Source organism: Gambusia affinis, linkage group LG21, assembly GCF_019740435.1.
Source record: "Gambusia affinis linkage group LG21, SWU_Gaff_1.0, whole genome shotgun sequence".
Classification (NCBI taxonomy): domain Eukaryota; kingdom Metazoa; phylum Chordata; class Actinopteri; order Cyprinodontiformes; family Poeciliidae; genus Gambusia; species Gambusia affinis.
Genome location: NC_057888.1, coordinates 17,140,677 through 17,156,987, shown reverse-complemented (window position 1 = coordinate 17,156,987; position 16,311 = coordinate 17,140,677). Strand labels below are relative to the sequence as shown.

The following is a 16,311-nucleotide window of genomic DNA, read 5'->3' as shown; positions in this document are numbered from 1 at the left end:
GACATAATCCAGACCAGACAGCAGATGGCATTATTTAGCTTTGTATAAAAAGAATGAATTCCACTCAAGGCTGCATGGAAATGTGAAACTTGCAGGTTTATTTACTCTGTTGTGACAAATTTTCTTCAGTTTTGTTTTGCAAATACTGATGTTCAATTCAAAATATATGTTTCGCATAAATCAGAATTGGAAGAATCGTTGCGAACGATCGAAACCTTGGAAAACGCAAAATACATCATACAGAAAAACCATGTTATTTATTTACATTATTAAGTTGCACATTTATTTACAATGAAACAAAACAAACAAAAACAAAACAAGAAAGATCAGGTTCTAGCTCTGACATCAGCTTTCATATCAGCGTAGGTTTGAGAGCTGACTATGGAGAAGCAGCCTGAATATAATAACTCACTTTGTTTACTATTAAGTTATTATTTCAGTCAGCTGAGAATCCACCAATCGCTGATCTCCTCTCATCTCATCTTATTCCTTTGGTTCAACTTATTCCCATCTGATCTTATCAAAGTTTTTCTGCTGCTACTCAGAAGAGACGAGCAGATTGAAGATTCTCCGTCTCGTTTCCACGGTAATAAGCCCCGGATCGTGTGTCAACAGGTCCTAAGAAAAATGAAGGGTCTGGGTGTGGCAGGGGGGCAGCTCCACTTAACAGACAGGGAGTGTGTCCACTGAGCTGCTTAAGGCAGGAGAAACAAACTAATAATACACACATCAGACACAAACTTTAGGCTACACTAAAAAATGATCATTGTAAACACCTTAAAACGTGTTTGCTTGTTTTGCTTTTTTTTGCCTCTCCTTCATCCAAGCTGATAGGAAAAGTGGCCCGGGTCATGTGACAATTTGTGAACGGCGAAATTTTAAAAAAAAATGAGAGCCTCACCACCGGTCCAGATCTTCCAGTCAAACCCATTGGCCCAGGAGGTCCCCTCATCGCCAGCTGCAGGCCACAAAGAGACACAACACCAACATTTTCATTTTGATACAGTTAGAGAAAAAAAATTTAAATATTGTATATGAAAGAAAGAGAAAATATCAACATGAAAGCAGCATTTCAGTAGTCAGGTGTAAAAGAAAACAGGATTAGTTGATGATTTTTTTGTATATATATATATATATATATATATATATATATATATATATATATATATATATATATATATATATATATATATATAATATATATATATATTATGCTTCAGGTAAGCAGGCAGGCGTTTAGAAGTACCACTGAGCATTTTTTCCGCTAATACCAGACTTAAACATTTTGAACTATTTTTGGTGGTTGTGCACAACTGAGATATTTTATTCGGGAATTTTACTCATCAAGAAATGTTTAGCGTCGCCTGGGGGCCATTTCTCAGCCCTGACCACCACTCAAGAATGTTACAAATTTGACCCCCGGCACAGGTGCTCGATGCAGATGGACGCTTTTTTAGAAATATTTATGAGGCTTATTTTTACTGAGCAACTAAAATGCACAAATGCTAGAAGTTTTTTTTTCAATGAGACTTGCTTTTCTGGACAATGGATGAATAAAACAATCTATCAAAAAATCTTTAGCGTTTAATGTTTTCTAATGAGGCAAATGTGCAGGACACCTTTTTATGTTTTAGCTGCACGATGACTCACAGATGCATCTTTAACAAAAACTGAGTCACAACTGAGTTAATTTCATAAATATACTGTCTGTTCAGTTTACTACACAGATTTTTTTTTTAAAAAAGAATTGAAATAAGTTTTGCAATTTAATTATTTCAAAAATCTTGTGTCAACTAATTGCATAATTCACTGAATTTACGTCTTATTCAGCTCTGTCGCGGTTTTCCCCCATTTTGTCCAGCTGTTAGTTTATCCCACCCAAATCTAGCGAGTTGTATTTTTAGCGGCCTCTCCTGCATGAGCATCTGTTCAAAGTGGTTATTTATCCTGCTGCTCTTCAGAACTTTCTCAGCAAGTCTTCTTTTAGCCTCACAAAGTCAACAAAACACAGGGCAACCCCCTTCTGCTTCCCCAACAAAACCCCCATCTAAACACCTAGAGGTCTACATCCCCCCCACACACACACAGCGAGCGCTGTGTAAAGAGAAGTGGATGCAGCCGACAGTCTGCAGTTTTTCACTCACCCTGGCCTGGGAGAGGATGGCCTGTGCTTGGGCTTCTTGGGCCGACACCACCGGACCCTTCTCGCCGTCCCCACCGAAGCGAAACTGTCCGGCACACACAAACGCAAACGGCTCGGTATGCTATATGAGCGATGGGAATCAAAAGATGGACTTCTTTTGTGGCGGACTTACTGGGAGCATCAGCATGGTACCTGGAGGACCCGGTAAGCCGTCGGCGCCGGGGAGACCGGCGCGGCCAGGAGGACCCTGATGTCGAAGAAGAGACGAAATGAAATTGATAAACTTGATCAGCTCATCTCTGGTCCAACTGTACAAACTCTTGGATTTGGAACTAAAAACTATTAAATCAACAGTCCTAGATAACAAAAATTGCACTTATGTTTTGTATAATTTTGAAATTATCCGTTTTTAAATTCCTTTTTTCCCCTTTATGATTGTGACTGTTTTTATTTTTACTGTTAATGTTTAATGTAAATTACACGACTTTTAGCTGTACGATGAAATCCGTCATCAATCATGGGTTATTGATGCTGTTATACATGCTAATTGTAATTTTTAAATCTCTTCCATCAGACTGCTAGGGGACTACAGTGGTAAATTAGCCTCTCTCGTTAAATCTGGCATATTTACGGATGTATTAACGCTAATATGCATTGTTCGCTCTATAAAAAATAAAGAAACAAATATAAATGTGACCCTTCTCTAGACTTATATGAATCATGTTGATAACACCTGTCATAAACATGAGTAAGTCTTCATGAATATTTATGACTGTTGTATTAACAGTGTCATGATTTACCGAATGACACTTTATGACAACAGTCATAAATATTCATGAAGACTTACTCATGTTCGTTACAGGTGTTATGTCATGTTCATGACAGTCTTATTCAATGTTTGATGGGTCGTGATTCTTTCTATTGTTGTGTTGTGTATTAGCTACAATATTTAAATGTTCCAAGAAATTTTTATTTACAATTGTTCTTTACAATTACTGCAGACAACGAGATAGAATCACCTTATTCCTTCAACATTGCTCAAAAAACAAACAAACAAACAAAGAAAAAAAACTCTCCACAGGCGTTTGAGAACCATCTCACATCTGGAAGCCACCGTATAGAAGACAACACACAGCTGTAAATACTGGATGTGTGCCCTCTATTAAATCTACATATTCTCAGATCCCCTCCCCTCCACCAGGCCCTGAGCTTTGACTGTCCCACTGTAGGCCAAACAGTTTTTGGTCCAAAACCAACATCCTTTCAGAGCAGCAGGGATGTGTTGTCTGTGTGTGGAAGTCTAAAAAGGGACAGTATTTAACAGCCAGATGTGTGTACTTGTATCGTCGGAATCAACACATTCACTTTATATATATATATATATATATATATATATATATATATATATATATATATATATATATATATATATATAAATAAAATTTGGAGGGTTTTTTTTGGGTGAAAATAAAAAGATTTCACCTCATACAATTCAGTCTCAAATTAACACCTTTCAAAACTAAAACACTACTTCAACGTTAAGCGTTCAAAACTGATCTGTAATTTATCTGTAATGGAAAATGTAATGCTTCAACGTTAAAGTAAAATGCAGCTATGAAAAAGTAAAACTATTAAGCTACTTATAAAAAGAGATTTTTATTGACTTTATCTCATTAATCTTTAAGCTGCTTAATGATTTTGGTTTAAACTTTTCTAGATTTAACATGTAAACTGCAAAGTGGGCTTATGAACTTCCTTCGGGTGTAAATACCTTGAATACAAACCTTTTCGAAACGTCTAAATTTTTGTTATGGAGTTACTAAATGCAGATGAAACTTAAAAACCAACACTTTTAATCAACAATGGAATAATACACATGATGCTCCACTGCAAATAGAAACAATTCGGACAGGTTTGGGAGGGTATGCATTTGCTCACTCTGTCACCAGGATCTCCGGCTGGGCCCGGGGGTCCCTGAAGGCCTGATGGTCCCGGAAGACCCTGAAATACAAATATAAGTGAGCCTTACTACTTTCTCGTCAAATCCCACATATATTTACACTGACTTTTGTTTTTACGCCACACTTACAGATGGGCCGGGTGGTCCTGGTGGTCCTTCAATCAGCATGCCCTAAGAGACACACAAATTATTACGAGAATATTTCATATTCTCAATTAAACGTGTAAGGAAACATCTAGATATGTCAAGGTTTTAAAAACGTTCCTGCATCAAAACAGCTGAAATTCTGTTAATTAAGTCCTGACCATAAAGATAGAGCAAAAGCACAGAGTTATGCCTTGCTGTCCCTCCCTCACCAGTTGCTGAAATAAATCTCCTGCATTTGACACACCTGGTTTATGTCTTTTAATGGGCCAACCTCAGGCTAGCTCTGCGTATTAATCAGTTGCTATGGCTTGGTTTTATTTCTGTCACTCTCATCACAAAATGCCGTAATATATTTTTATCAAACAGAACCTGAAAACTTGCATTTCAAAGATGTTTAATCCATTTTTTTTATTTTTTTTTTGTTGAGGTATGTGTACCACAATCCACATAATACATTTTATGAATAACATTAATTAATTTAGTAATATTAGCAGCCTATTTAGTAATATTCTTGCTCTGGATTATATGTAATTTCACAGTAAAATCTGATGTCTCCATCATAAAGACAAGTTATTTAACACTTATCATAGCATTAGCATGTTTTGGACATACAGGTTCGATCACAGCCGGCTCGCCCTTCTCGCCCTTCTGCCCGAAGACTGCTTGAGAACCAGCAATCTGTAGACAGCACAAAAAAAAAGACCTTGTTTACGGAGCAGGTAAACGTATCCAAGAGGCATTTTTAAGTAGAAAGTTTCATTCAACAGTCAGTAGAGGAATCACGTACAACACAACTCCTCTACAAGGAGATGAAACGAAATGTTAGTCTTGAAAAGAAAGAACACACATCAGACTTGAAGGCTTGAAATTAGGTGAAGTTGTCATTGCATCGCAATGTATTGCACTGAGCAGTGTGGGGAAATATTTGACGCATATCTGAACTCCTTGGTGGCATCAGTACCGGAAAAGAGTGCAGATGAGTAAGAGGAGCAAATAAATTGGGAGAACTGAAGATGCTGGTAAACACAAACGAACACAAGCTAGAATGTCCTAAATAGATATTTACAGACACACAAGGACACAAACACTTAAACATTAGAGGTTCATTAGGGGAATGCCTTGAGCTCGACACCCTGCTGTGTCTATGTTTGTGACCTTTATTCTGACGTATAAAGGGCATTAGCTCCTGAGCTAGCTAGATGTGTTGATGAAGTTTGCTGATGAAGCAAAGAGAAACCGCTATCGCTTTTAAAATGCTTTGTCTGGCAGCATTTTAGGTTCCTAGAAAAAAATAAGAACCTGTTGCAAAATAATAATTTGGGAGCCAGTCGTTGAGACTGCAACGAGTGGCTAATGATTAGCATTCTAAAGATGCTAAAGTTAGCATCTGGTTTGTAGCGTCTACATAAAAGAGTAGTTCTTAAAAAAAAAAAAGTCTGGATGGCATTTCGTCAGCTTGATTTCAAATTCTGAGACACAATTTGTGATTCATGAAAGTTTGCAAAACACAAAGATTATCTAACCCTGACTGAACATAGAGTGAAGGGACGCTGGCCTACGTGTTTATTATCAAGGTAAATTATATATTGTACATATTGCTTGGTGAAAGCCGAGCCCAAAACTTTTGGCAGAAAACGAAGGCAATAAACCCTAACATCATGTATCCAATAGAGTGTGTACGTGTGTGTGTGTGTGTGTGCGTACTGCGCAGACAGTGCCAATGATTGAATGGTTGTCTGCAGTGAACAAAGGGAGCTACATGTTACAAGCTGCTTGTTAAAATAACAGAGATGAAGAGGGAGGGATCGGGTCCAAGTGCTGAGAGATGAGTGGGTGGGGAGGGGCAGTGGGCTTTCCTAGGTATTTATGGGCGTGGTGTAGGTTGGGCCAACATCCACTGATTGTAGGTTGTGTGCGAACAGATGAAGTGTGACTGAATGTTTCTATAGGATAAAGCGAGACGGAAGAGTATAATTAGCCAACATATATGTTTTGATTCTTTTTAACAGACAGATGCATGCACTTTTTCTGTAGTAGATTCAAATCGAACAACAGAAGCACCAACACTGAACTACTCCACACTCAACACGTCAATGACATATTGCCCAAACCAAGCCAAAAGAAGTCCATGCACTGGGAGACAGAGGGAGTCCTCTTGCCATGCCGTTCATGCACACACCCCTCCGTCGGTGTGGTCGGGGTGCGATACTTACTGTACTTTCAGAAAAGTCGGTTTCGGCAGCGACCCCGGGCCCCACTTCCTCATCATAGGCTGTCGGGGCTATAGATGGGTGGGGGCCGTACTCATCGTATGTCCCATAATCATACTTGTTGTCTAACTTGCCCAAGTCATACTCGTTCAGGTCATACTCCTTAAAGTCATACGCTTCCGCACCGGTCTCCGAGTTGTCCCCCGTTTCCAACACAGTGCCGGGCTCCGGAGGGAGAGTAGGGGCTTCGGTGACACGCGCCCCGATAAAATCCTCCTTTACAGCCTTTCCATTGTTACACAAGCGAAGAAGGAAAAAGTTAACAGTCAGCAACTAAAGCGATAAGGTTGTTAGTCAAGAAACTGAGGAAAAAAATTACTTTCACAGTCCAGTGCAAAGGAATTCATATCCAATGAACCAGAAAATTGTTTTTGAGATTTTTTTGTGATAGACCAACACAAGGTAGTGCATGACAACTTCCTGAGCAAAAAGCGAAGTTAAAAAGGATAGAGTTTTAAATTTTATTTTTTTAATATTCATCTCTTCTGAGTAATTGCTTTATTAAACCACCTTTGATTCTCTCTATCTTTCTTTATGTCTCTGCCAGCTTCACACAAACCTTAAGACAAGAACGGCTCCCGACTCTTCTTTGGAAGATTGCTCAAGTTCAGTAAGATATCTTCAGATGACACTTATTGTGAATCCGCAGTACATAAATGAACTGTATTTGAAAGACTGGATCCAAAGCATTTCAAAATATCAATTTTCATTATTCTTATTTTGGATCTAGATCTGAACTTAGGCCATTCTAACATTAAAACATTCTTTGATTGAAACCATTTCTTTGGCTTTTTGTATGGAGTTGCTGTGACCTCGTTTCCTCTTTTAGCATCCCTGCCATTTGTGTTCCTTGGTTTTCATGATTCTGTTTGTTCACTAATGTTCCCCAACAAAGCTTCTAGGCCTTTACAGCACGTCTGAGCTACACACTATTCATTAAATGCATGATGTCTAAGGACACTTGCTTCCACTAGATTTTATTTAGCTGGATCAGAGTAAAGGGGACTGAAATGCCATTTAATCTTTGGGTACAAAAATTGGGAGAATCTTTCTCCTTCTGTTTTACAATTATGCAGAGCTTTGTGTTGGCTTAATCACACAAAATGCCATTAAAATGCCTTAAAGTTTGTTATTGTAGCATCCTATAATATGTCCACTGTGTGTGAAAACCTTTGCAAGGCACTGTAAAAGTGACAAATGCAAACTACATAAATATTAGGCAAAAAAAAGAGACAATGATAACACTTAATTTTTGGGTGATATTACTTGTAAGTTAGTAAAGGTTGGCTGCCACATGTCTAACTAAACAGACTCAAAGTAATAATAAATAAAGTGCTATCATCGCTTTTGTCAACCGTTCCAATTGGTGGCTTGGTTGACAGAGGAACAGCCGTTTTCTTTCCCGTCATGCAGCCATTTTTGTGCCGACTGCAGAGAGAAAGGCTGCCTGATGCCTCGGATCGCTCTCTCAAATATTTGCAAACGCATCAGCTCAATCCGTCATGTTGCATCGAGACATCAGGACTTGACACCCAATGAATCATTGTGAGGAGTGTGTTTTAGCAGCCTTTAAAGTTGCCTCATGATCTCTGTGTCTGGCATAGACTTACTATAACCACAGTGACTTGGCAGAACTTTCTCTCACATTCCAAATGGTGATCACTGTGGCTTTAGCCTTGCAGCGCAGCAAAGTAGATGCGATTACACACTTGTTGGCAGTAATTCCTCCTGCCCAATAATTCATTTTAAATACCCGGCATAATCACATCTAATTTGCCAAAACAATGAGGCAGCAGAAGCGTGATCATAGCAGGCCGTGAGAGGATTTTCAGTCTGTTGATCATAGTTCTATTTGAAATAATTAGCAGAACTATTGATCAAACTATGTGATGGACAACGAGGGGGAATATGTTGGCTTCTTTCGTTCTTGAGTTATTTATAAGGCCGCAGAACGTTATGAGTCAGGCTGGTGATGACATGCAGCAATAATGAGCACACAACGAAACTCTTAAAGCCCAAGTTTGCTTTAGTTGAAGGTACACTTAGACCGTCCAGAAAAAACAGACAGTACAAAGCGAATAGCAAATAATTTCATTTTTGATGACTGGACTACAACGTCTCACCTATAAACACAGATAGAATTTCTCAGGTGAGAGTAAAACATAAAGCATTATGTGTTGAGAAAACTGCTTGCCATAGAAAAACGGAAGCTGGTAACAAAACAGATGATTCGATGTATTTGGCTGTTGGCACCTGTGAAAATGTGGTGGAAACCCTTAGATTTGTCTTTTATTGCAGTAGAATGAAGTTAACCTGAAATGGACTCATTTCTGTACCAACAGCAGAGACGTGTGAAGTATTAACAACAGACCAACGTGCCACCAGTACTTATTTTTTCCTCACTGAGAAAGGGTGAGTTCATGCCATCCCTGTTTAGTCCACTTTAGTCCGTTTACCAGGAAAGTCTGGCTCATTTGGGAAGGTGGGAATTCACAACTGCATCTCTGATGTGGACCATAAAAGGGAACAAAACTAGGTCTTGGTTCAGTTGAAGTGAACTCTGGTGTGATTTGAATCCACATCTGAATGCAAGTGGACCAGACACCACTCCAAAAGCAGTCCAGCGGACTACACAGCAGGGCATTCTGGGCAATTACAATGAGAATCACATGAGAATCAAGAGCTAGCTGGAGAAATGGCTAAGTGGTCTTTAGCCAAAGACAAAAAAAAAATACATTCACTAAAATTTGGCGTCAATCCATTTTTGTTTACATTTCTTGGAGAAGGAAGTTGCAATTAGTGTCTTCTTCAGAGTTGTTTTTTGTGTCATTCTCTTTGGTGGTTCTTGGAGCAGCGCCCCAAAAGACGAGGGGGTAAAAAGGTTCCCCAAAAGGTTTGGTCCAGCTGAAGGTGTAACAAATGTTATGCAACATGTAACCTCGGAGTGAAAACAGCCTTGACGCACACAAAACGTCAAATTTCTCCAATTGTTTCAGGTTTGAGATTATTCTACTGCAAAAGAATTATTTTAAGGCTTTTAACACATTTTCACACAGTGCATTTGTTATCTTCTCTAGTATCTAGTGGGGAATATAAATTGTTGCTATTAGGTACTGCTTAACATATCCCACGTCCATCACAAGATCCGCTACGTTCTAGGCCTCCAACAAATCAAAAGACACTTCAATTCAATTGAATGGTTGTGTCTTTATCATGTCATACCAGGGGCTCCGTCAAGCGGGTCAAACGTCCCAGAACACCAAACAGTGGCTTTTACTTGGAAATGCAGATTGAGAAGGAAGAAAACAAAATTACCTCGCTTGGTCCGCGCGTGGCAACAGGTGACTGAGTCTGAGTACCATCTAGAGTTCCGTAGTCAATGTCTGTATAGTAATCTCCCTCTACATTGTTTAGCTGAGTCATGTTGGAAGAAAAGGAAAGAAGAATCTGGGTTAAAACAAGGCTCATTCCAGAGGTCGGTCGAGGGAGGGTCCTCTCGAGTTCACTACACACTAGGCTACGTCTACAGAGGAGAGGTTAGGGGAACTCTACATCCGCCATCAAAGATTCTCCCTTCGCCATTCAGGGCAAATCTTGATGGGATCCGGCTCTTTTTCCCGGGAGGCAAACGTTTACCCTAGAACTGCCTCTGGGTCGCGCCGGCGCTGTGGCCTGGTAGCCCCACGTCGTCTTCTTGTTGTGGAAAAGCGTTTTAGCCGGGGATTTATTGCCAGTCGACTTTAAGGGCTTATGCTTAGTGTTACTGGGGGACTTTTTGGCCATCTTCTTTTTCGTGGAGACACTACGTTTGATTCTCTGCAAGAGCTGACGGCGACAAAGACAAATCAAGACAACCAAACATATAACAGCAACAGCAGTCCTCTCAACTCGTGCACAGACGCAATATGAGTCCGTGAAAAATTTGCGCATCGGCCGAACCTGTTCAAAAATCAAAGGGAGGGACAATTAAGTGACACAAAAGATTTATATAAAGTACGCACAGTAGATCTAAAACAGTGCACACCCCTCTTTAAATGCTAGGCGGAACATAACATAACAGATCATGATGCGCTACTTTAAAAACTTTTCCAGCTTTATTAGAAAATATACTTTGTATAACTAAACTGAAAGAGAGAGAGAACGGTTAACGTAAATCTGTAGTGTTGAGGAATTAATAAACAATCCACGCATGTCTAAATGTGAGGATGATGAAGCATGTCTTGCTTGTTATCCGCTCTTCTGAATTATGTGTAGATGGAATTCACAGTGTTCTGCTGCATCAGGATTGGGAACGCTAGGCTGCCATCTTGTTTTGCTTTTTTTGTTCATACTTATTAAACTGAAGCATGCTGAAGCCGCATCATAGCTGCGTCACTGCTGTGATATTTGCAGTTGCATCTGTGTATGCTGCAGTGTTAAATGCAAAGAAAGGAAATGACTATGTTGTTTTATTTCCACATTTACGAGCCTCAAGAGCAAGTTGTTTTGAATACTCCTGCTTTTGGTAATACTAAATAGGATGAACCTCAAATAAACTTTAAGTGTCCTTATAAGAATTTTCTCAAATTTTCTCCTCAGCTAAAAACGCTAAGCTACATGTTAAATATAGGAAGCTAAGAAAGCTAAGTTGTAGCTCAGCCTAAGCATGCAAACCAGGATTACTATGATTTATACAAAGGTATCAGTCAGGAGAAGGTCCCAAAACTTATTGGTAATTAATTAGGCAAAACAGAAACGCTGGCACAAACACTGGTTGTGCTCTAGTTATGAAAATTATCATTATTATTAGAGATGAAGAATGATTTAACTTTCCATCAAGACAGTGACGCCAAGTATTCATCCAAATCAACAAGGGCCCAATCCAGGATGCCCACCAATATGGTGGAAAACTGAATCAAAAGGCAAACAAGTAACAGATGGTTTGCACACTTATGGAACTAGGTTGTCAAATGCTACTTCAAATATAGATATAGCTTAGATTTAGACATCCATAAGATTTCAAAACCTGTCTCTTTATTTTTCCACCATGATTTCATTGTTTTACTTCAGAAAAAAAATGCATATGGGGGTGGGGTGTGAACACTTCTTAGATCTACTGCGTCTTCAAAACTGTTTGAAGTAGCAAACAGCCTCTGTGAAACATGTAACAAGCACACTTTCAGCACGTCTTTGGAAATAATGTAGGTATTAGGTTTGGCGTGGAAGTCAAATTGGCTGCATTTTCCCAAATTATATACAATCCAGCTGATATTCCATTAAGCTTACAATATTTTTAAGGACGTGCTGAAATGCAAAAGCACACTTGAAGCAGGTAGAATCAGCAAAGACGGTTTCAGACAGAAGGACAAACAGTGGTTTTCTTGTGCTTTTAACAAGAAACTGAGAAAATAAACTACACGGTCAGGAGATTATTCATATCCATGAATGTGACTTTTGTCAGTGAGACAATATAGTGGAGCGCTTACTCTGACTCTTTTTTTTGTGTGTTCTTTTTATGCCAAATACAGAGTGTGTTTTTTTTTTTTTAAACACCGAGCGTACATGAAGTCACAACTCTGAGACAAACAGAGGAACGGGGAACGACAACAAACAAAAACAGCTTTTCTTTTCACTTTTTTTTTTTTATTTACCTGTTTTTCAGAGTATTCGTCTGTCGGGACGGAGTCTGTTGGTCCTTCAGAGTATTCATAGAACTGTCTGTAATCTATATCGTCAGTAATGTACTGGAGTGGTTGAGAATGAGAAGAGACGGGAAAAAGAAGAAGAAGAGTGGGCGGTTTTTAGTTTCTAGCAAAAGCATTAAAAATGCAGAACGTGATTTCAGCGAGAAGATAATACGGTACGTATTATCTTCAGCAGATTACAAGTTCAAACACTTGAAGCCATTAAAGTTTTGTGTTTAGAAAAAAGTTCCAAATTGCATTATATGCATTGCGATAAAATGGAGATGTTAACAGAAAAAGCAAATAAAGACTGTATCAATAATTATGCTAATTAACAAAACAAAACAGCACAACGTCACGATATATTACATCTGCACTCGTTTTACAGTTCAGATTTACAGATAGACAACCAAAACATGAAATGGATAACTAAATAACAGCTGAAACCTGCTGTGTTGGTCTGAACCTACAAACATGAGCAGATGGAGTGTTTAAAAGGCTCATAAAAATCCCCCCCTCAGAACCAAAATCACCAGCTGCGTTCAAGCGATCTCGTCATGGAACTTTTCTCACTGGAAGCAGCTGCAAAACAAAAGGTGAGCCTCGCAGCAAACAGCACGCCGTCTGAGTGACGCGTAGCTCGGAGGTATTTCTCACCCTGCGAGTCGTGACCTAGCATGGAACCAGCAACGGGTGTCGATTTACGGTTTTAAAAGCCGTGGATGATTCTCCCCCACCTGTTGCTGTGCATTTCCCAGACAGCTACCTGAAGGATGGTTTCGACACCTTTTATTTTTTCAAAATAATGACAAATTTGACTGTTTGGAATGGTTTCCAAACACAAGAACCACAGATATGTAAGAGTCTGATTTTCATGTTTTATGTTGCGTCAACTAACTTGGTAATTGACTGATAGTTAACTGGAGTGCTTTGATTAAAATAATAGTGATGCTCTGAAAGGACAACACATTCAGAGCAGTGATCAAGTCAAAACTTGACAAACAATATATACATTTTGCATTTAAGAAAAAAAAAACAAAAAAAAAATCCTGTCTGCAAATATGTTCTTCCTAGAATTCCTAAAGTGGCTTAAATGTAGCTTTAAAAAATTCATATAAAGCTTTTGATATCTAATTACTAATCATTTAATCAAATAACAGACAAATTAGTGTCATTTTTTTCATCCTTTGCAGCAAATCAACAAATGTGCACTAAAGGAATGACACGTTATTGCATTTTATGCAATGACAAGGTTAGTTTCTGAAAAGAGAATTGAATCAATTATTTATATGCATTTCTAGTACAACATTAAATACGCTCAAATAGTTAAAGGAAAAATCTATAGAATGTGCAAAATTCCTTAATACAATTAATTGATTAATCGTCAGAATAATCGATGGAATACTTGATAACTAATAAATAAATGAATAAATAAATACAACTTGCCAACTGCAGCTGCACAATTTACGGTGAGAGTTAGATTAATAAGGAGCTCTACTTGTTGGCTGACCTCTTCGTCTGGCTCCTGGGCCTGAAGCGAATCCTTGTGCGGCGTGTCACAGTCTGGGCTGTAATGGTCACAGTAGTCATATGCTGCTTTAGGATCAGCAACAATCAGGAGCTGCTGGATGTCGCCCTGCAGAACACAGAAACATATGAGTCAGCTTCATAAGGGACTCCCCATTTCTTGTACGCAAAGTCTTCTTTATCGGTTTAAATAGGTAACCAACATTTGGACGTTTGCGTGGTTGTTAGTGCGACAGAATTCAAACTTGATCTGTTAAATGCAGACAGGGGGCATTGATAAAGTGGCATAAATGAATATCAAAAACACAATTTCTTTAGTCACTAAGTTTAAAGAGTGTTTAAATGTGTTTGTAAACTTAGGCACCTGCAGACATTTTTGCTTCTGCACTTTGTGCAAATGTGCAAAACTTTGCCAAGAAATTGATAATGACAATATTATATGACTTATGCAATCATATTTTATAGTCCACAACTGCACAACACTGTTTACAATCCTTTCAGAATAGCGTCCATATCCTTTATTACTAGAATGTTGCACCATTATGCTTGACACCACTCGAGCAAAGTGTGGCTTTGTTACTTCAGCCAAAGTACACAGCTCCTCTGTGAGACAGTAAACACAGTAGCGAACGCACGTCAGCCGCCTTTGGAGTCTGTAATTGGTTGAACCGAATTCCTGCAGGCTGGTGTTTGAGTTGTCGTTTCCTTGCAGACAGCTGATGAGGTGAAGTTACGAGCTCGTGTTTGGCTGGGTCCGCTGGCAGGCGAGAACAAATACGCAGCTGCTAATGCAGAAGGACAGAGTCCTGACTCGCGGGAGGACTTTACCTGTTTCGAGAGCGGAGAAGAAGAGTGTCTGGATGAAACACACGAGAAACGAAGCAGGCTGCAGCATGCCGAAACGACATGTGTGTGTACGTGTGTGTATATGTATCCTCTCTTTGAAGAAATATATTTTATGGATGTCTAATATGCACTTGAGCGTAGCACCCATGCTATTTAGGCATGCTCCAAGAGAAAATAGGCACTATTCCCTAAAACTTTCTCTGTGAACTTATCCATTAACACCTTTACTTTGACAGCCCAGAGACTCCTCCCAGAATAATCAACCTATGTACAATTTGTTCTAACACAAGTTTTGAAAGAGTTCGCCTTCTACAACAAAAAATCTTACATGTTATGCCAGCGTCAAGGTCCGAATCAAGGCATATAACAAAACTTAAATAACTTTGTATAATTTTCTGTGATGATGTACAGTGACTTACATACGTATTCAAAACCTCTTGTCCTGTTACAACCTCAAACAGCACTGGTCTTCTCTTGGATTTTACATAATAGCCCTACACAAATTAATGGGCAACGATGACGTGCAAGAGAAATAATAAATACATTTCTGGTGTATTTCTTTAATCAAAAAATATCTAAAAAGTTTACTCTGAATACCTAATTAGCAAAAAGAGTCCCAATACAAATATGTCTTACTGAGCACTAGTCTGTCTATCGCCCACCAGGGGAAAGAGGCCAACTGGGATCTGACCTTGACGTCCCTCTAAATTTAAAAGTCATGCAGGTAGAGCATTAATCTGAGACATGGTATTAATGGAATGAAGGATGGAGCAAACCTGGCAGAAAACCTGTCAGAGACTGCAAAAGGCTTGAGACGCCTTTGAGCAGGACAACAACCCCAATCATAAAGCCAGAGTATGAACGGTATAAATCAAAGCATATGTGCTAGAATGGGCCGACTGACTAAGATTCTTTGACGAGAAAATGCTGTTAGCAGGCCTCAAGCCAAAAAGCCAAAAAGAAAAGATCAAGACTCACTTTGAGTGAGCTTGACCGCGTACGTCCAACATGAGTGCTTGAGCCCTGAAATGAGTCGGCTTTAACTAGGACACATCTGAGAGCTACACGTTTGCGCCGGTGGACAAAGTCCGTAATCAGATGATTACATTTCTGAAGCGTCTCATTGAACAACAGAAATGAAAAATGATCATGAAGAAGTCAAAACAAAGACTTATAAACTGTGCCGCACATGTTCATGATGCATAAAAATAAAACTAATAGTTTCTCTTCCACAAAATAAGACTGACGGGTTAATAAAACACTCACTGCTACACCTGTCAAGGTCGTCGCAACAACGTAGGATGCATAGCTAATTAGAATTATCTCACAAAGCCACAAAGACTAAAGAGGAAAAAAGAAAAACCCAGTAAATTCATGAAAGGAACATCAAGAGGTACACAGAGACCAGAAAGGAGATTAAAACCAAGCACCCGAAATGGTAAAAAATGTTTTGTGAAGGAAGACACCTGGGGTTCATTACACTGAGACTGTCAGTCTATCGTTTTATTGTGGGCCGCTAGAAAAAAAAGCCTGTGGTATCGTGGAGCAAAGCTACAACTTCAAAAATACTCCTCACCAGTAAACAGCACTGTGCAGGCGAGCGAGCCTTAACGGCTCTACTGACAGGGGTCAGCGACAAGACGGGGTGAAAATGAGAAGCAACTTTAAAGTAGACAATGGAGACTCAACCCATTCTCACTCCCAACTCGTCATATATTGACGCATGGGACTTCTGTCCTCGTCACATATTGACGA

At 39.2% G+C, this 16,311-nt stretch overlaps 1 protein-coding gene across 4 annotated transcripts in view; it reads right to left on the bottom strand.

Annotated features, from left to right (window-relative positions):
• The window catches only part of col11a1a (collagen, type XI, alpha 1a), a 92,272-nt gene that overhangs the window by 58,282 nt on the left and 17,679 nt on the right, over positions 1-16,311 (bottom strand). The window contains exons 5-14 of one of the 4 annotated variants that reach the window (XM_044104595.1): positions 13,694-13,819; positions 12,151-12,243; positions 9,836-9,934; positions 6,464-6,745; positions 4,863-4,928; positions 4,233-4,274; positions 4,082-4,144; positions 2,316-2,390; positions 2,145-2,228; positions 902-958 (exon numbers count right to left, since the gene is read on the bottom strand). In XM_044104595.1, coding sequence (XP_043960530.1) covers positions 902-958; positions 2,145-2,228; positions 2,316-2,390; positions 4,082-4,144; positions 4,233-4,274; positions 4,863-4,928; positions 6,464-6,745; positions 9,836-9,934; positions 12,151-12,243; positions 13,694-13,819 — 987 coding nt within the window. The remainder of the gene's footprint in view (positions 1-901; positions 959-2,144; positions 2,229-2,315; positions 2,391-4,081; positions 4,145-4,232; positions 4,275-4,862; positions 4,929-6,463; positions 6,746-9,835; positions 9,935-12,150; positions 12,244-13,693; positions 13,820-16,311) is intronic. The other 3 variants (XM_044104596.1, XM_044104597.1, XM_044104598.1) reach the window with 3 other exon arrangements.